General features: G+C 66.1%; 2 protein-coding genes across 10 annotated transcripts in view; both read right to left on the bottom strand.

Moving 5' to 3' along the window:
* Positions 1-369: 369 nt before the first annotated feature.
* Positions 370-11,747, bottom strand: CRYBA2 (crystallin beta A2). Of its 7 annotated transcripts, none has more exons than XM_080599335.1 (6): positions 11,355-11,747; positions 3,218-10,999; positions 2,572-2,742; positions 2,263-2,404; positions 1,099-1,241; positions 370-869 (listed from the first exon to the last, which is right to left on the bottom strand). In XM_080599335.1, exons 2-6 carry the CDS (start codon positions 3,400-3,402, stop codon positions 722-724), a joined length of 789 nt encoding a protein of 262 aa, XP_080455461.1. In that variant the 5' UTR covers positions 3,403-10,999; positions 11,355-11,747; the 3' UTR covers positions 370-721. The 7 variants fall into 7 exon arrangements, with proteins under 7 accessions (XP_080455461.1, XP_080455460.1, XP_080455466.1 ...); XM_080599339.1 differs by having other exon boundaries at positions 373-869; positions 3,218-3,275; positions 10,289-11,744; XM_080599336.1 differs by having other exon boundaries at positions 373-869; positions 3,218-3,275; positions 6,446-11,744.
* A 3,707-nt stretch (positions 11,748-15,454) lies between these two features.
* Positions 15,455-18,261, bottom strand: part of CFAP65 (cilia and flagella associated protein 65) — a 32,221-nt gene continuing 29,414 nt past the window's right edge. For all 3 annotated transcript variants that reach the window (XM_080599332.1, XM_080599331.1, XM_080599333.1), the window contains 4 exons: positions 18,065-18,214; positions 17,268-17,564; positions 16,488-16,625; positions 15,455-16,026 (listed from right to left, as the gene is read on the bottom strand). In XM_080599332.1, the coding sequence (XP_080455458.1) occupies positions 15,990-16,026; positions 16,488-16,625; positions 17,268-17,564; positions 18,065-18,214 (622 nt within the window). In that variant the 3' untranslated portion in view covers positions 15,455-15,989. The remainder of the gene's footprint in view (positions 16,027-16,487; positions 16,626-17,267; positions 17,565-18,064; positions 18,215-18,261) is intronic.

The raw sequence follows: 18,261 nt of genomic DNA on the forward strand, positions 1-18,261 counted from the left end.
TCAAAACCTTAGCCCTGGGTTTTGCCACCTTGAACAGGACACTGCCCTGCACCCCCTCCTGCTCCCTCTCCTGCTGACCAGTGCCCCCAGCACCCCCCAGTACGCCCCCTCCGTAAGCCAGCGCCCCCCAGCGCTGCCCCGACTGGGGCGCCCCATCTGTCCCAGCCCCCCCTCACCCAGACCAGCCCCGTGCTCCCCTTCTTCCCCATGCTCAAGGGGCGGGGACCCCTCTCCCACACCGGGGACCTCGTGCTTAGAGGCTTTGTGGCAGTCACCTTCCCCGGCACAGAGCCTGGGAGCAGCATGACCCCCCCCCCCCAGGTCCCCCCCCTCCCCAGTTCCAGTAAGGCCAATATGCCCCCATCTCCCCAGCCAGAGCATCAGAGGGGTAGGAGCCGTTCTGTACCCCCTCTGCCCCCCGTGCATGGGCACCAGGGGACCCAGGTGGGGGGCAGAGGTGGCCACGGGCCCGATCCTGGCAGGGGAACGGGAAACTGCATCCAGGCCGGGATGGTGCCGGGGGGCGGCAGGGCTGGGGCAGGCACCCTGCCTCCTGCCCCACGGGGGGGGTCCCACAGCCCCCGAGGAGCAGAGCAGAGGCAGGAACACCCGTCGTGTTGTTGTTTTTTTTTTTTTTGACAAATGCCTTTATTCGCTACCAGGTACAGGTCTATGGCACGGCAGCCCGGGGGGCCGCGGGGGGCGCGCGCCCTGCCCCTGCTCAGTGCTGGATGCGGCGGATGGACTGGATCTGGTTGGTGTGGGCCTGGCTGCTGTATTCGTTGTACTTCTTGTACTCGCCGTTCTGCCTGTCCCGCTCCAGCACGTACTGGTAGCCCCGGTAGCCTGGGTACTGGTACGCCACCCACCTGCGGGGACACCCCCGGCTCAGAGCCCCCCGCGCCACGTTCCCCCTTCCCATCCTCTCGGCCCCATGGTGGGGACGGGGAGCACAGGGACACCCCCACGGCATGGCTTTCCGAGGGAAGGGGAGCAGGCAGAGTCCCCCTCATTTTGGGGTCCCCCATCCGTGGGGCTGCGCTCTCCGACACCCCTCTCCCCGCACCCCCCCCTCTCCCCCCCGCCAGCAGGACTCACGCTCCAGCGTTCACTTTGATGGATGCCACCTCCTTGTTGCCCCAGCCCATGGCCTGCAGCGAGGGGTAGTCGTCGCTCAGCTCGAACTTGTGCCCCTGGAAGTTCTCCGCCTCGTACAGGATGGCTTTGCTGTCGTTGTGGTTCTGCGGAGCGAGCGGGGCCGGGGTCAGCGGGGCAGCTGGGGCACGGCTGGGGGACGTGGCGCGGGGGTATTTGTGCCAGGGCACACCTTGGGACCGTGTCCGGCTTTGGTGCAAGGCTGTGAGCCCACGGAGGGGTGGGGGGGGGGCTTCAGCCTCGCCAGGACACCCCAGGGCTGCCAGGAGGATGCTGCCCTTGTGTCCCTGTGGGCCCCGAGGCATAGCTCTGGGGGGGGGGGGACCGAGCTTTGGTGACAGCAGCCACATCCTCTGCACCCACACGGGCTCCTGCCCCCAGCATCCTCCCACTCCCCAAGGCTGCAGGGCAAGGCAGGCTGCTGAAAGAGCCCCCCCCCCCCCCCCAGCTCAGTAGGGTTTGGATGGGCGCTGGGCACCCAGGAGTTAACGGCTGGGACACTGAGCGATGCGGCACTGTCCCCCCCTCCTGTCCCCCCCCCCCGTGTGCCCAGCCCCCATGCGCATCCATCTGCACCAGGGAGCAGTCCTGCCAGCAAGGAGCGATCTTATCGCGGCCCCTTTATTAAAGCCCGAGCATATCTGCCTGGTGATTATTAAAAGTTGGGGGGGGGGGGACGCCCCGCGCCGAGGCGCAGACATGCCGGCATCGCAGGCACCCGCATCGCTGCAGATGGAGCGATAGGGGCTGAGTCTGCGCGGCGCGGCTCGGGTACCCCAGCAGGGAGGAGGATGCACCCCACACATCTCCTCAGCACCCCTCTGCTCCCCCCGGCCCCAGGAAGCCAGGTCTGGGGTGGGGGGAGAGGGGGACGTGAGATATGGGGACCCCATCCTGGGAGGTGGCTCCCCGATGCGCAGAGCAGGAGTTGGGACGGTGTTCGGGGCTGCGTTTTGGACGTGAAGCGCATCTCAGGATGCTCGCAGGGAGCCGGTGGGCACAGCCGCCCCTCCATCCCACGTCCCCACGTCCATCCGTCTGTCCCACGTCCACTTTCTGTCCCCGCCGCCCCCCGGTCCCAGCCCCGCCGGGACCCCCGTCACTCACGGCGCACTTGACGGGCCGGAAGGAGAGGAGGTGCTCGGTGCGGTAGCCGCTGTTCCCGCTCCAGGCCTCCCACCGGGGGTAGTCGCCCTTCTCCAGGATGAACTGCTGGCCCTGGTACTCGGGGTACTCGAAGCCCACCCAGCTGGAGGGGAGAGGAGGGCGGCGCTCAGGGACGCAGCCCTGCTTGGCAGATGGGGAAACCGAGGCACGGCGCAAGGGAGGGAGGCTGTGCTCCCCCCCCCCCCCCCCGGCAGCGTGGCGCACTGAGGGGTGGCGGGGAGGGTGCCGGGGGGGGGGGGGGACACTTACGGGCCCGACTCCACCTTGATGGAGCGGATCTTGCGGAAGCCGCGCTCCATGATGCTGGGGCACTCCATGAGGAACTCGCAGCGCTTGCCCTGGAAGCTCTCCTCCTCCCACACCGTGATCTTGTGCTGCCCCAGGGTGTCCATGGCTTCGCTGGTCATGCGGGGAGCTCGGCTGCGGGCAGAGCCCAGGCGTCACCCGGGCAGGGGGTCCCCATCCCAGGCCGCTGTCCCCTCGCCCTCCCAGGCTGGTTGGGGGGGACACCCCCCGGCCCCCTTCCCCCCCAGCTGCACTCGCAGCACCCCGTCTCTCCGTGTGATACGCCCGGTGCCCGGGGCTGCCATCATTTCTCTGCTCCCAAGCCCCCTGCGATGAGTGACCTGGGTGCCGTCACCTTGCTCACCGAACCCAGCGGGCGGTGGCCGTGACCCCCCCCCCAAGACACAGCCCACCCCAAAGCAGAGCACCTCTCACAAGGCTGACCCCCCCCCGCTACCCGTGCACGGAGCACAGCACCCCGCACCCTGCCCGTTCCCCGGGGTGGACACAGGGCGGGGGGCTTCGTGGGGGGGGGGACACACACAAGTGCGGCGTGGCAGCGGCTGTGCGTTTGGGGGGGCTGAGGGGGGGGTCACAGCCTGGTACTTACTTGGTCGCAGGGCACAGAGGCGAAGGTGGCGGTGCCGGGGCCGGCTTTTCCCCGGGCCCTATATAGGCGAAATGGGGGTGGCGGTGGGGGGGCAGGCGCTGTGTCAGCGGGGGGGGGGGCGCCCACCCGGCCGGGCTGCCGCTGTCCATTCCACTCAGGCAGCGTGGCGAGAGCGGCCCCCCCATGTGCCCCCCCCCCCAGGAGCTGACAATGCAAGTGCTGGGCTGTGTTTGCACAGGGGCTCAGGGCACAATGGGCCGAGGGCCTGACGCACCGCTTTCCTTTCTGCCCCCGGACAATGTCCCCGCTCGGCACGGGGATTAGGGGCTGCTGCCTTTCCCAGGGCGCCGGTGCCAGCGGGACGAGGACGTGGCACTGCCAGGGCTTGGCCAGGGTGGGCTCGGGGAGGCGTGCGGCCCCCCCCCCCCCCCATACGGGTGCTGGTGCACCCCACTGCCTGCCCACGTCCCCGTGCCCATGTCCCCGCGCCTCCCAGCCAGGCAGGGGCTGGCACACAGCAGGAGGGGACCAGAGCCGGGACAGGGGTGCCACGGGGACATCCCCAGCCCCACCAGGGCTGGATGAGGACAAAACGGGGGTCCCGGTGGCAGCGCTTCTCGCCGTGTCCCCGCACAGCTGCGCCTGGCGGCTCTGTCCCCTGCTCAGCAAGGACCGGGGACCGAGGGGTGACAGCAGGGACCAGGACCCCCGGTCACCTTCGTGTCCCCGTCCCCCCCAGGCACCGGCAGCACCTCTTTCCCCGCAGCGAGCCCCCCCCGTGTCCCCCCCAGGGGAGCCCGGCTGTCCCCTGCAGCTGCCTCCTGTCCCCAGCCCTGCCGCCTGTGCCTATGCCTCCAGGTCCCAGCAGAGGGTGCAGCCCGGCAGCGGTTGGAGCTGGCTCCAGCGGAGGGACGGGAGGCGGCGGGGGTGGGGGGGGACACACACGACACCCCCTCCGCTTGCAGCACCCTGGGTGGGAGTTGCTGAGGGAGCAGAGGGTGGGGGAAGGATGGGGATGCTCCCCGGGGAGGGCAGGGGGTGCCCGGGGGCAGCAGACCCTGGGGTGCAGCGATTCCTCATCCCAAACCCCAACCCCATCCCCATGGGGCTGGGGAGGGCACGGATCCATCCGGCTCCCCCCCACACCCCCCCCGTCCACCTCCCCTCCGCCCTGTCCCCCCTCTGCCCCCCCTGCGTGTCCCCATTTGTCCCCATCACTAAGAGGTGTGCGCAGTGGCTCCTCTTGTGGGATGGATTTGGGCAGCCCCGTCGCTTGGGGGAAGACGGGTCAGGATGCAGAGCAGAGGTGTGGGGCAGTGCGGGGTGCTATGGGGTGTGGGGACAGCCTGAGGTTACGGGATGGGGGGGCGCCGTGAGGTACGTGGTGGAGTCCCTGCCACTGCAACGGGTTTTGTGGGATATATGGGATGCAGGCTGTGCTATGGAGCACGTGGGATGCTGGATATGGTGCTGCAGGATCTGTAGGGCGCTGGTGCTGTGCCATGCGGGCATAGAGGCAGCCCTAACGGGCAGCCCCGTACAGACCTTTAAGCAAAAGCATCTGGGGAAGTGGGGGGCACAGGGGAGAAAGCCACCCCCAGCTGCAGGCCGTGCCCCATCCTTGCTTCTCTGCCCTGTCCCACTCGCCGGGACGTGCCTCGCACCCCCCCCCCCGGCACACCAGGCACCCACAGAAGGGCGCAGCTGGCGGGGGGCTCCCCGTGCACCCCAGGGTGCTGACACAGCCTGCCCCCCCCCGAGCACCCCCGGTGGTGCTGGGTGGTCCCCGTCCCCATCCAGCATCCCCACGTGGCGGCTCGGTCACCTGCCAGCCCCCAGGACCCCCTGCAGGAGGGGGACAGGGGCTGGGGGGGGGGGGGGGGGCAGGCAGCGAGCCTGCTCGAGGGCAGCTGCTCGCCCAGGGCCTGCTGCATAGGCTAATTTAATAAGGGCCCCGCGTCCCTCCCGGCTCAGCCTGTTCCCTGCAGCAGCAAAACAGATCGGGTTTCTCTCTGCCAGCCCCGGGATGGGGTCGCTCCCCCGCTGCGGTCCCCAGCCCTGCGGGCACAGCCCCACAGGAGGGGACGTGGCTCTGCCCGGGCATCCCGGTGCTGCTGCCACATCTGGGGCACTGCTGGGGCTCGTGGCAGCACGCCGCCCTTCCCACCGTCGCTGTGAGCATCTGGGCTGGTGACCGGGACAGCCGCCCCCGGAGTCCCCCCGGTGTCCCCTTGCTTTGCCCCAGTCCCACTCGGGGCTGCGCTGTCGCCCCCAGGGGCTGGAGATCCAGGGCCGGGGCCGGGAGGGAGCAGATGGAGCCGGTGCCGGCCCCTGTTTGCCTTTTTCCCAGTTGCCTGGTGCTCTGTTTGTTCTGGGGCTGGCTTCCTGCTGCCAGGCCTGAAACAGGTGGCTTTTATTTGCAGGGTCTGGCTGATTAGAGCAGGGGCAGCGCGTCGTTCCCCTTACCCAGCCCCGCTGCTCCCTTTTCCTTCCTTTTTTCCCCCAGAGAAGCGAGGCCGGGGGAAATCCCCCTCCTCAGCAGGGACGCAGGTAACCCTCCCCAGGCACCTCCCCTCCGGGGCTGCTCTGAACACGGCCACACGAGGATGCATAAATCCCCAGCGGGGTCCGTACAAGCCCAAAGGCACCCAAACCCCACAGCCGAGGCTTGCTGCACCCCGGTGCCGCTTGTCCCCTCTCCGTGCTGGCTGGCCGAGGGTGCACGTGTGCAGGCACCCACCTGGCGGCTGCAGGCGCCCACCCTGGTGCAGCAGGAGCCCCGGCACACGCCGGCCGTCCCGCACGCACGTGTACCCTGCACACCCGTCCCCGCAGCCGGAAACTCCCCGGGACGGCAAACAGCCCGGCAGATGTGCCCGGGATTAGCTCCCACACGCAGCACACACGCACACCACGAGCCCCTGGGGTACGGGGGTCCCCTGGGCATCGCTGCGCCCGGCCCCGTCGCGCTCTGGAGCTGGCCACCCGCTGTCCCCAGCGGCCACCCCCAGGGGTGTGGAGCTCCTCCGCTGTGCTCCTGGGGGCCGCGCTCAGCCCCTCATCCAGCACATGCCCTGCCTGAGTTTGGGGGCAGGCTGTCCCCATCACTGCGGGGACGCTCGGTCCCCCCCCCCAAGCCCCGCCAGCCTTGCCGGGTCCCCACGCTGCCGCAGGGAGCCGTGGCCTCACCTGCCTGCTCCCCGCTGTTCCCATGGGGATTAATCCCACCTGAAGGTCAGGGAGGCTCCGCCAGCTGCTCACCTCCTGCCCGTGGATTACAGCCTGCCTGTGAGCAGGTGGCAAGTGCTGTGTCCCCGGGCCAGCCCGGCCCCGATGCGGGGCTGACAACGTTTCAAAACCCGGCCGGGCTGCTCCAAAAGGGGCCCCGGTGACGGGTCCCTCGCAACCCCAGGGGTCCCCTCACGCCCATCCCACCCTGCCTGGCACCAGGGCAGAGGAACTGGTGGCTGGCCCTGGGATCCTGATTCTGACCTGAAACGGAGCCCGCTGGTGCCAGCCTCCTGCCTGTTACCCCAAAGGTCCCCAGCCTGTCCCCCCCAGGGCACCCCATACCCACAGCATCCCGGAGGGAGGTGCTGGTCCCCTTCCCAGCACCCAGCCCGGCCCAGAGGGCCGGGGCAGGATGCTCCGAGGGAGCACATCCAGCCTGCCCCCAGCCCCACCTGCAGGTGCATCGCATCGTGTTTGGAGGGGCTCCATGGGGTAAGCATGGATCCCACGTCCCAGCTTCCCCTACAGCACCAGGGGGTTGTCGTGGGGGTGCCAGCTGCAAGGATTTGGGTTTATTTGAGTTGTCTTTAGGTTCTCCTCCTTCCCATCTCCCTCAGACCCAGGGGGTGCCAGGTCAGCCCGTGCCTGGCCAAGGTCCTGCCCGACCTTGTGCTCGTCCGCTCTCCTGAGCTGCAGGTGCCTTGGGACAGCCAGGGTGTCCCCCAAAAAGCCGTGCAGCACCTCCGGAGCTGGCCGTGCTGCAGTGATGGGCTGGGGACTGCCGGGGAGGAGGGGGCGAGGCTCACTTCTGGATTTACACCCACTGAACGAACAGAGGGTGCCCTAGGGAGCTGCAGGAAGGAGGCAGGGCACCAGCAAAGCTGTCAGCTTTTTTTTGTTGTTGTTGTTTCTTTTGCCCCAAGCCAGGCTGACGTTCATCCAGGCAGCGGGATGAGAGCCTGGCAGCCGCGGCTCCCCTCCTCCAGCAGCTATTAGGAGGCAGCGCAGGCGGGGGCCGAGCCAGGCGCCGCGGCGAGGACAGAACATCCTGCCTTGGGGCTCCCCGGCACGGCACAACAGCTGGGACAGGAGCCCCAGCACGCCGCTCAGCACCTCGTCCCCAGGCAGGCTGCCTGCCCTGCACCTTCAGTCCTTAACCCGTTTGCTCATAGGGGTTCGCAGCCCTTTCCTGGGGTCCCGGTGACCTGTGGGTGCAGGGGGGAGGATGCCAGGCTGGTGACACTCTGTGTCTGATGCTCCCCACGGCCAGGAGCAGGCTGGGGGCAGATCCGTGCCTGGGACCCAGCTCTCCCCTCCACCCCACCTGCCAAATAGCCAGGGGTTTGTCCCAGCTGGGCTCCACGGAGGCGAGTGGTGGAGGGGATGTGTGGGACAGCCCCAGTGCCTGGGGAAGGTATCTGAGGCTACAGCCCTGCCATGGGGAGCGCAGGACCCCAGCGGGGACAGTCCCTGCTGCTCCGTGCCCCAGTCCCTGCCTTGCCCAGGAACAGGTTGGGGAGAACCAGGGGTGCTCAGCAACACCCCCACCTTCCAGATTAGCCCAGCCCTGGGGACACAAGCAGCTTTAGTCTCCTTAGCCTAGACCTTGCAAGCTGGCTGGGTACCCACAGTGGTGCCAGCACAGGGACACGGTGACCTTGCTGGGGCAGGGAGCCCCTGCTCACCCCAGCATCTCCGCCAGGCATGGCACAGCCATGGTGAACAGGCTGGGGAGAGGTGGGCTGTTGGGGGGGGTCAGCCCCTGGTTCCCTTTGTGCTTGTCCCCACACATCCCCGCTGGCACTGGGTGCAGTGGCAGGTCCCTGGGTTGTCCCCCTCCGTGTGGCACTGGGGTGCAGAGGGCAGCCGGCTGCCTTTACCACATCCTGGGATGGCACAAAACATCCGGGCTGGGCAGGACACGCAGCTCACCAGGAAGAGCGCACACCTCTCCTCGCACGCACACCCAGCCCTGCACACGACGCACACGCACCGGCACACGGAGCAGCGAGCACGGTGAGGGCATCGCCAGCTCCACGCGGTTCGCCCAGCGAGGGCGCACACACACGCACACACGCACAGAGCCGTGCACACACTCGCAGCTGTATGCAAACGCGCGCACACACACACATGCACGCGCACCTGCATGCAAACACACCTCTATGCAAATGCACGCTGGGGCACGCGTGCCTCCTCAGCGCTCCTCCCGCGCCCTGCTCTCCCTATGCAAATCCTCCCGCACCATGCAAATCCCCAGCCCGGGGCCCTGGGAGCCCAGTGGGATGCAAATGGCCATTTTTGGGCTGGTGGGGTGGGGGACAGTGCGTGGTGTCACCACATCCCCTGCGCCTTGTCACCTGCCAGAATGGCACAGCCTTGGCACCGCTGCCACCGGCTCTGGCACGGGAGCCGGGGATGGTGCGTGAGGAAGGGGAGCTGGGGGCAATTTGTGGTGCTGGTGCTTGCAGGGTGTCCCCTTTTCCTACTGGGACACTGGGTCTGGCTCCAGCCGCTACCAGGATACCCTGAAAAGCCAAAGAGGCTTTTTTTGGGGCACCTGGACTAGCCACAGGGTGCCCCGTGTGGTCTCTAACGGACTCGGGCTGTGCTAGGGCACCACGCAGCCCCACAGAGCCCAGAGTCACCGAGGGCGGGCGAGGCGGCGGGGCAGCACCTCCCGTGCCCCGCTGCAGCAGATAGCATCTGTGCCGGGCTGTGCCCCCGCGGGGACGCACGTGCGGCAGCTGGAGCAGCGCGGGCGGCGGGGTCTGGCTTTGCTCAGCGCTGCTAATCGTGCTCTGTTTGATCCTGGGGGCAGCTGCAGGGGTTTGTGCGTACCGGGGCGTGTGTTGTGCTTTCTCAGCTTTTCAACTTTGCCAGGCCTGGTGGCAGGAGACAGAGCCCAGAGACGCGGCCCGGAGCAGCCCGTGGCCGCAGGGCCGTGATGGGCAGCCTCTGGGCAGTGTCAGCACGCCGCGTGCTGGCTGTCCCCGGGCTGGGATGGGCGCTTGGCTACCGAGAGACAGGGCGGGCTCCTCGCCCAGTGCTTTTGATGCTTTCCCCCACCACCTGCTGGAGATGTTCCAAGCATCTGCTCAGCGACGTGCCTGATCTCCATCCCTTGCAGGGGCACCCCAGGATGGAGCGGGGCTGTCCTGCTCTGCGGCAGGGGCTGCTGAGCCTCATCCCGTGCAGGGACCGGGTGGGGATGGGGGAAAGCAGCAGGAATCACCTCGTCCCACAGCACACAAGGCTCAGCCTTCGTGGCGTTCGCCAATGCTGCAGGCAGGGCTCAGGACCCACCGGTAGGCTCAGAGCATCCCTGAGCACAGCTGGGTCCTACGCCAAAAAAGAAGCACGAGCGCCTGCGGGGAGTGCCTGGGAGCAGCGCCTGGAGGGCAGGGCAGGAACTGCTCAGGGCTCTCAGGAAAAACGCAGAGAGCCAGGCATGGCCAGGCACAGAGGCACGGTGCGCATCCTGGGCTGATCCGTCGCTGTCCCAGCTCTCCGGGACTCCCCGCTAGCTCCACAGGGCAAGGAGCAGCCCTGGGCTCTGTGCTGGCCAGGGAGGGGAGCAGAAGTCCAGGTCAAGCCCTACAGCGTGCTTTGAGCGTGGGGTAGGCACTGAGCGGGCTGTCCTGGAGAAGCCCCCCGCAGCTTGCCACATCCCCCCCAGACCCTTCCGTAGCAGCGTGGGCAGCAGCAGGACCACGTGCCTGGCCCGGGCAGCCCAGCACACAGGCAGGGAAAGGATGCGACCCCCCCACCCCAGTCCTCTGCCCTGCTCTTGCTCTCCCTCCCCTGTGGCTCCCTCGGTGCCAGCAGACCGTTGAGACCTACCTGGAGCTGCGCCCCGCTGCTGGCGGGCGCACGGCCAGGCTGCTGCCGGCAGGCGGGACGCGTGTGCCTAGCGTGTCACGGGTGGGTGGCTTTCCTCTCGTGCCCTGGGCACACCTAGCGTGTGTCCCCCGTCTCACTGCCTGCAGTGCCGAGTGTCACCGCCGCCACGTGTGCAAACGGCACGCGGGTCCCGTGTCCTGCGTGCGCGTCCCGTGGCGTTCGCACGTGTTGCACGCACAGTGTCTTCTGCGGGCACTGCCTGCTGAGAGCTTCGCGCCCGTGCCACCCTGCGCCCGTGCGTGTGGGTGAAGGCTGCGTGCGTGCCCCACGGGCTGTATGCTCACGGGGTCGCACTCGCTGCAAACCAGCCCGCGCGTCCCGCACGGGTGTGCACGCTCCGCGTGGGCTGTGAGCCGCGTGGCGCAGGGGACGTGCCGCCCCGGCACGGCGCGGGTGCTTGCAGACGGGCTGGACCTGCCTAACGCGAGCCGAACGAACAAAACGTTCAGGTCAGGTCTTGCACGTGGGGCTCGACGCCAGGCAAGTGCAGAAGTCGCTCCGGGCTCGGACCGTGCGGGGTGGGGGTGCTGCCGGGAGCCCCTTCCCCGTCCCGCATCCCCAGCCGGGTGCCGATGTCCTCGCCACAGCCGCTGCCCCGAGCCAGCTCCGGCGGGGTAAAGTCCGGAAGGTTGGATGCTCGACACCTGCTGCCTGGGAAAGCCAAACAGAGCAGGGGCGGGTTAAACTGGCACCGCGGGGTGGGGAGGGACCGTGGAAAAAAAAAAAAAAAAAAAGACGGAAAGAAGGAAGAAAGAATAGAGGAAAGTAAATGGAGGAGGGGAACAGAACGGAATGGAAAATACAGGTGAGAGAGAAGAGGCAAGTTAAGGGAAGGGGACAGCTGGGACGGCATCCCCTGAGCCCGTCCCCTTCCCACCGGGGGGTTCCTCTGGGCTCCCGGAGCTTGCCCCCAGGGTGTCCCCAGCGGGACCCCCGTGCCCAGCTCCCTGCTCCCAGCCAGGCGGGCAGGACCCCGGCCCAGGCGTGCCGGGCTGCAGCACCTCACCTGGCTCCGGTGACACGCTGGCAGCTCGCAGGTGAGCGGCTTCGCCTTCCCCCTCCGGCTCACGAGCAGAAAATGAGGGTGACGCCGGCTGGATGGGGCTTTTATAGCCCTGATAAAAATAGCGCTGGCTGGCCGGCGGTCGGGGGGCCGGAGAGATGTGGCTGAGCAGAGACAGGCGAGAGGGCTGGGCTGCCCGCCGCGAGCCTTCTCCCCAGCACACCTGTCACGGCTCTGTGTTTGCTCAGAGCAAATATTGACCCAGGGAAGGCAGGCTGGGCAAGGGAGGCGATTAGCCCACCTAGATTAGAGGCAGAGCAGGTCTCTATGCAAACTCTCCAGGGCTGCCTTTGTTAATGGGAGCCTGATGGGCTGATAGGAGCCAGGAGCCTGGGTGCTGGGGCGGGCGGTGGGGAGGAGGAGGAGGTGGGGGGGGGGGGGGAGAGGAGGAGACATTCATTAACCTGCACTGGAACAACACCAGCTGTCACTTTTCCACCCACCTGCCCGGCTCACTTTGCAGCCAGGGGTGAGGGGAGAGCAGGCCGGCGGAGCAGGGGGGCCGGGGGAGGCAGGTGCGGGGTGCCCCGCCTGGGAGCTGCTCTTTGCTGCACTTTGGGCTGCCGAAAGGTGAGGGAGCAGCGAGGTCCTGGGGCAGGAAAGCAAAGCTGCCGCCTCCCCCCAGCAGCCTGGCTGACGGCGAGGACCCCCTGGTGCCCACCCCAGGCCCCTTCCTCGTGCCGAAGGCACCTCGGGCACACCAGGGCGATGCTCGCTTGGCTCCCGGGAGCCCCTGGCCCCCTGGTTTGGGCGGCAGGGCAGAGCTCGATGGAAGACCTCCGCTCGCTCTCGGGGAGCGTTCCCAGCGCAGCCCCATCGGCCGGCAGCCAGCTCGCCCGGCGCAGCGGTGCGAACAGGACGCGTCTCGCTCCGTGCGCCTCGCCTCGGGGTCACCTCAGCCCCGAGCTGCTCCAGCCCGCGCAGCCACCGGGCAGGGAAACGTGGGCTGAGACCCCATGCTGGCTCTCTGGGGAGCGTGCAGAGCCCATGGGGGCCAGAAATAAGCTATGAATACTCCTCAGCCCTGCCAGTCCTCGGCAGGAGCCGGGACATCTCTCCGGGTGCCTCTGGCACCCGCAGCTCCCTGGATAACAGAGCATGAAGCGCGACTGCGGTGGCAGGAGAAGCTCCTTTGTGCGAGTGCACTGGTGTGTTTGTTTGTGTAGATGGGAGCGTTTGCGGGTGGGGAAGGGCGTCACACTGCTTTAACCCCCGCGGCAGACACCTGCAGGTATCCTGGCTCCCGGGAGCGCATTAGACCCTGCCGCTGTCACCCCTTCCGGACCGAGAGCGTGCTCGCAGGTGGCAGTAAATGGATTCCCAAGTGTAAGTGGATAGTGGCGGATCCTTATCAGCCACTGCCACCCAGCTCTCCTTGGAGGCTCGTCCCTGGCAGAGTCGGGATTTTGAGAGGCGGGCTCCGTCCCTCCTGCCTGCTGCTGTCTCTGGGGGGGGGGGGGGGTCCTGCAGGCTGCCCACCCAGCCCAGGCACAGCAAGGAGCTGGGGGGTGCTGGCATTGGCCACCCTTACCCTTTTTTCCAGGAGCTTTGCCAGTGAAAGAAACTGCCTCCGTGTGCTCTTCCCTGGCAGCACCAGGGACCAAGCCCCTGCGCACGCACCCAGCGGGGCTGGCCCCGGTGCGGGCAGGCTCAGCCTCCTCTCACACCAGCCACGGGTTTGTGCTGCCCCACGAGGAACGGCTGGCTCACGTCAGAGCACCTCTTGGCTCCGTCAGAGGCCGCCTGCAGCATCCTGACCCGAAAAAGCCACCGCTCCCAGCTACCAAAGCACCACGGCTGAGCCAGCCGAGCCCGGCACCTCGGGCACGGCAGAGCAGAGGTGAGGGGGCTCTGCCCAGCTCTGCCAAGGGGCCGGGGAAGCTCACCGTCACCGCTTTGCTCTCCAGACGTCGCCCTGGCCGTGCAGATGCTGCAGGCTGCTCGGGGCAGGAGCAGTCCTACCTAACGCTCAGTATGGGGGGAGAAGGGGCTGAAGCCAGCCGGGGCCCGGGGGGCTGTCCCCCGGCACCGTCCCCGTTCCCAGGTGGAGACGGGGTCACACCGGGTGGGGGATTCAGGCTTCCCCCTGCAGTGGGACAAGCGGAGCCCTGCAGACACCCTGGCAGGGAAGACCAAGAGCAGCTTTGTTCCCTTCCCTTTATCTCCCAGACAATGGCACGATTCAGCAGGTGTTAAATGTTTTAACGGGATTCTGGATAGCTTCTGCTGCCCACCTGCCCCAAGGCCACCCCACCCCTCCCTAGGAGCCAGGACCGACAGCCAAGAAGAAAAGGCCCCTTGTGCGTTGCATTAACTGCCTGCTGACTGAGGCTGCCGATAACCAGCGCAGGAGGAGGGGAGCCCGCTGCTCGCCAGGCTCGCCCCCAGCCACCCTCCTTCTGCAGGCACCAGCCCCAGCATCCCCGCCACAAGGAGCCTCAGGCCGCTTCGTGGCCCAGCGCCGAGGCAGCAGCAGGGGAGCACTGGAGGGATTTGTGGCCCCCCGGTGAGCTCTGCCCAGCCAGCCCGAGCACACGAGGCTGTGCGCACACACGCGTGTGTCTTCCGAAATCGTCCGGGGGGGCTGTTCTCTGCTTGAGGAGAAGAAAGAGGACTTTCCCAACCCCAGAAAGGGGGCTGTTCCCAGCGTGTTCGTAAATAGGGTGAGGAGGAAAGGAGAAAAGTGTGTGACGGGTGCACGCCGGGTGGTTCTGGTTGACAGGAACCAGACGAGACCTAGAGCAGAGGCGGCACACGACCACCTCACAGCGGCTGCAAAGGGCTGAGGGAGGAGAGCTTTCTCTCACAGCTCCGTAGGTAGCTCCCAGGCCTCTCGTTCCCTGACTCACCCGCTGCCGAAGACGCTGTCTCAGGGCCCTCGTACTGCTCCAGCTGCCAAGTGCAGCGCTACCTCTCTTTTGTCCAGGTCGTATTCAGCACGGGAGAACAAGGAAAGGGGTGGGGGGGGGAACACACAGTGTTCCCCACATCAACCCATCTGTCCTGCGAGGCAGAGGAGGGAACAGTGCAGACAGGAGGGCATCACCATGCAGCCAGCCTGAGGATGGGCAAACTCATTCGCCTCGTTTCCACCGCTCCAGGCCGCCCCTGGGCTCCTGCTGGATGCCACCCGCTTTGGGAGGATGGCGAGGCTCCTGCCCCTGCCCACGTTACCCGTTTTGGGATGCCAGTCGCGGGATCTGTGCTGAGAAAATCCTAGCGAGGAGCCGGGACCAGGCAGATTCACCCCAAGTGGACCGAACAGCCAGGCTGGGCTGCTGCTGCCTTGAGCTGGGGAGGAGGGAGGTGGCACCCAGCCCCTGCTCGGCACCAGCCGGGGCCCAGAGGGAAGCAGAAAAGCCGCCGTGGGAGATCCGGCACCCAGCGTGCTGGGAAGGGAGGAAAGGGTCTGCGGCACGCCTGGTGAGAAGGATCCAGGAGCCACATGGAGCCCCCCGGGGCTGAGCTCGGGAGCTGGCGGTGCCTCTGCTGTATCTGCAGCAAGAGGAACAGCTCAGCCCTGGGGCTCAGGAACGGGCTCCGCACGCAGGGCTCCTGCGCCGAGCAGATCTCTGTGAGAGCAGCGGCACCCCCGGGCGCAGCAGGCGCCTGCCCTCTGCCAAGCAGGGCAAAAGCAGCCCCGCGACGCGTGGTTTTCCTGCGGGCTGCAAGGGGAGAAGGCGCAGACGTGGCCCTGGGAAGGCAGGGCAGGCAGGGCTCGGAGAGGGACGCCAGCAGGGCGCCTGGGCGCAGCAGAGCCCGCCGGGGCTGCGGAAGGGGGGAGATGCCCCAGGGCCGCCCCCGGTGCCCGGCGCGGGCAGCCCGCAGCCTGCAGCCTCCGCGGGGAGCAGCGGGCAGAGCCCTCAGCTCGGGGCTGGCACCGGGGCTTTCCCAGAACTCACACTGCCACCTCCCGGCTGTGACAAACCCCGCTCCTTCCCCAAGTGAGACCTTGCGGTTTTAAAAGGGGGGGAGCTGGTCCAGGGCGCTACCGAGCCCGGAGGCACCGACCGCGTTATATTACGCATCAGTATCCGTGTCCCCAGAGGCCAGTCTCCTTTTACTGGGCTGCCAAGCCTGCCAAAAGCTGCACGCACGGGCTGGGCTGCTGTATATGGGACCCGCAGAGCAGCCACGGGAGCAAGGAGGGGAGGAGGATTCAGCTCCTGCTCCCTGCTGGGGGGCAGCGGGGGCTCAGCACCTCGGTGCCCAGCTGTTAGTCCTTCCTCAACGATATTCCAAAGCAGGCTCCACTCCTCTCCCAGCTGGCACAGACCGAGGGCACCGGGAGCAGTCACAGGGGCCGTCCGCGTGCTCCCACCGCGCAGCGAGGTCCTTCTCTGATGGTGTGGCCAGCCACGGGAAGAAGAGACCTCGTGAACTCTGCTGTGGAGCCGCTGGAGGATTCAAGCTGGAGCTGAGGACGCAGGCAGGACATATGTCCTTGGAGGTGGCCAGCAGGCCGAGTTCAAGTCGTGGTGTGGGAGGGTCAGAGTTGCTCTGGACTTCACAGGGGTGGGATGAAGGGTGCAGGCACTAGGTGTGCTTGCAGAGCTCAAGCAGCGCGTTGTGTCACAGCTACGTTCTTGAGCTTTGGGGCGTTGGATTGGTGATTCTGAAGGAAAAGAGATTGCCTTTGGAGTGGGGAGAGTGCAGGCTGCTGCTGCCTCCCCCCAGACAGCCATCCCTCCCTGAGGGACCACAGGGAACATCCACCCTCCATCTGACAAGACTTCTGCAACTCTGGAGATGACACCTCCATTCAACAACCCTCCCTTGATGCCCTCTCCCTGTACTTATCCCCAGGCCGGGACAAATCCTCATTCTTTGCCCTCAGTCCCAAATCTGCTTCCCCACATGTGTTCACTCCCTCAACCCAACCAGATCCCACCCCATCCCGGACCGGGGCAGCTTTGCCCCCTTCCTGCTGCCCGAGGATGTGCTGCCTGCTCCTTGAGCACACTCCCAAGAAAGCCTCCTTGCGCCGGGCTCCCCAGCCTGACACGGGCTGTGCCTCAACCTGACACATTAAGGCCAGTTCCCGGCCCCCAGCACAGAACAGATACGCTCTGCTACCTTCGGAAAGGGCTGGGGGGCAGAGCGATGACCCTGGGCCGGGCTGTCAGCACCACCTCCCCACGGCTGGCTTCGATCAGGATGTTCTGCAGAGTGTTCTCCAGCACCAGCTCCGCCAGGGTCCCACAGGCTGGATGCCTGGAGGGACAAGAGTACAGGCAGAGGATGGTTATCAGGAAGCCGATAAGGAAGGCTGCTTGCTGTGGCTCCCCCGAGGCACAGCAGAAGAGCGCACGCTGCTTCCTGCATGCTGAGGCCAATGAACCAAAGCCTTGAGCAATCGGGTGCTGACCCTTCTCCCAGAACTGCCACCAGCTGGCACTCAGCCCTGACCTTGGTCAGAACAGGATAACAGCGGTTTTACTGCTTTTTTCCCTCCAAGCTGTGTTGTAGCTAGCATTCGTGGATGTGCTCGTGGCCTGTAGCAGCGTGCCAGGGTGTAGCCACAGTAAATACGATGTGATGAAACACTGCAGTAAAAATGAAAGGCGAGGTAAGCACACACTGCCTTCTGACGTCCAACGTAGCCAGGAGCATCCAGGTGTAAAGCAGACGTCACGCAGCATCAGCATCCTGGTGCTGCCCGGTGCTCAGCGCCAGGACGCAGCAAGCCTGCGCTCTTCACAGACTGCACTTGGGGAGGGGGGTGGGAGGGTGGGCTAGCGTGGGCTTCCCCACAGAGCACACAGAACACACCAGGAAGGCTACAGGGAAGATGGAGAAATGGGTTTCTGGCCAGGCAGTGCAATTTAAATCTTTTCTGTGTGAGTTCTTCCTCACCTGCTCAGCAACTCCTTCTGCTCCCTCAACTGCTCGTGTTGAAAAACCTCACTCAGCCTCTCCCAGGACTCCAGAAATTCCTTGTTGGGGGAAGATTCTTGCTTCATTTCTTCTCTCTCTCCATTCTCCTCAGTGTAAAGATCTGGGGAAGCAGAGCCCCTGGATGGGACCGTGGTGCACTGTCCCCCGTCCTGTGTCTCTACTGATTCTTTACAACGGAACTGGGAGAAATATGGGATGGGTTCATTCAAACTTCTCTTCACTGCGTCTTGGAACTGGGTGTTCTCCAAGAGGCCACTGGGAGGAAGAAAATAAGGGGTGAGTCCCAGAAAATCAGTTATCTGAGTGACCCCAGGGGATCATTACAAGTAAGAACAAGTCAGAGGGAAAACCGTGGCTGATATCAATGGCTTGAGCTAAAGAAACTACCGTTGCTTCCCCAGTATTTTTTCTTTAGACATCTGCAGCTTACAAACAGAACAGGAAAACCCCAATGCTGCCTATTTGCAGGGTGCTGCCTGTTGGCAAGGCAAGACCATAGCAGGCAGAGCACCGTGGTTCAGGACAGTGACACTGACCACAGCGCAGAGAGCTGGGGAGCAAGACCCTGCCTTTGGCTGTCACACCAGGACTCCCGAGCTCGTAGACCCCAGGGCAGCTTTAGGCAAGCTGCGTCCCTTATTTTGGAGCAGCGTCAATGCACGGATCCCGTGGGATTAGCAGGTGGCTGCCCGTGCTACACGCACACACCTGGAGGACAGGGGCTCCGAACCGGGTGAGTGTGAAGGGACACGCACCTGAGGACGCCTGTGAGCATGTCAGCCACTATCTGCAGCTCCTGCTTGGAGGCAGCGGCCAGGGATAGCCATTTGGGGTCCATCTCCATCCTGTCGCTGACCTTACTCCCATCCACAGGCTTGGTCTCCAGCGGTAGGTGGCTGAAGGGGCTGGGAAAGAGGGATTTGTTCCATCAGTGGTTCTGCTGCTGAACTGA

Source organism: Anser brachyrhynchus (assembly GCF_964034855.1).
Source record: "Anser brachyrhynchus genome assembly, chromosome: 7".
Classification (NCBI taxonomy): Eukaryota; Metazoa; Chordata; class Aves; order Anseriformes; family Anatidae; genus Anser; species Anser brachyrhynchus.

Excerpts from the sequence above, each read along its gene's own strand:
- CRYBA2 (XM_080599335.1), bottom strand. The coding sequence starts at position 3,402 with ATGGGGGGGCCGCTCTCGCCACGCTGCCTGAGTGGAATGGACAGCGGC. Across the intron at positions 2,405-2,571 it reads ATCAAGGTGGAGTCGGGCCC|CTGGGTGGGCTTCGAGTACC; the intron begins GTAAGTGTCCCC and ends TCTCCCCTCCAG. Across the intron at positions 1,242-2,262 it reads TCCGGCCCGTCAAGTGCGCC|AACCACAACGACAGCAAAGC; the intron begins GTGAGTGACGGG and ends CTCGCTCCGCAG.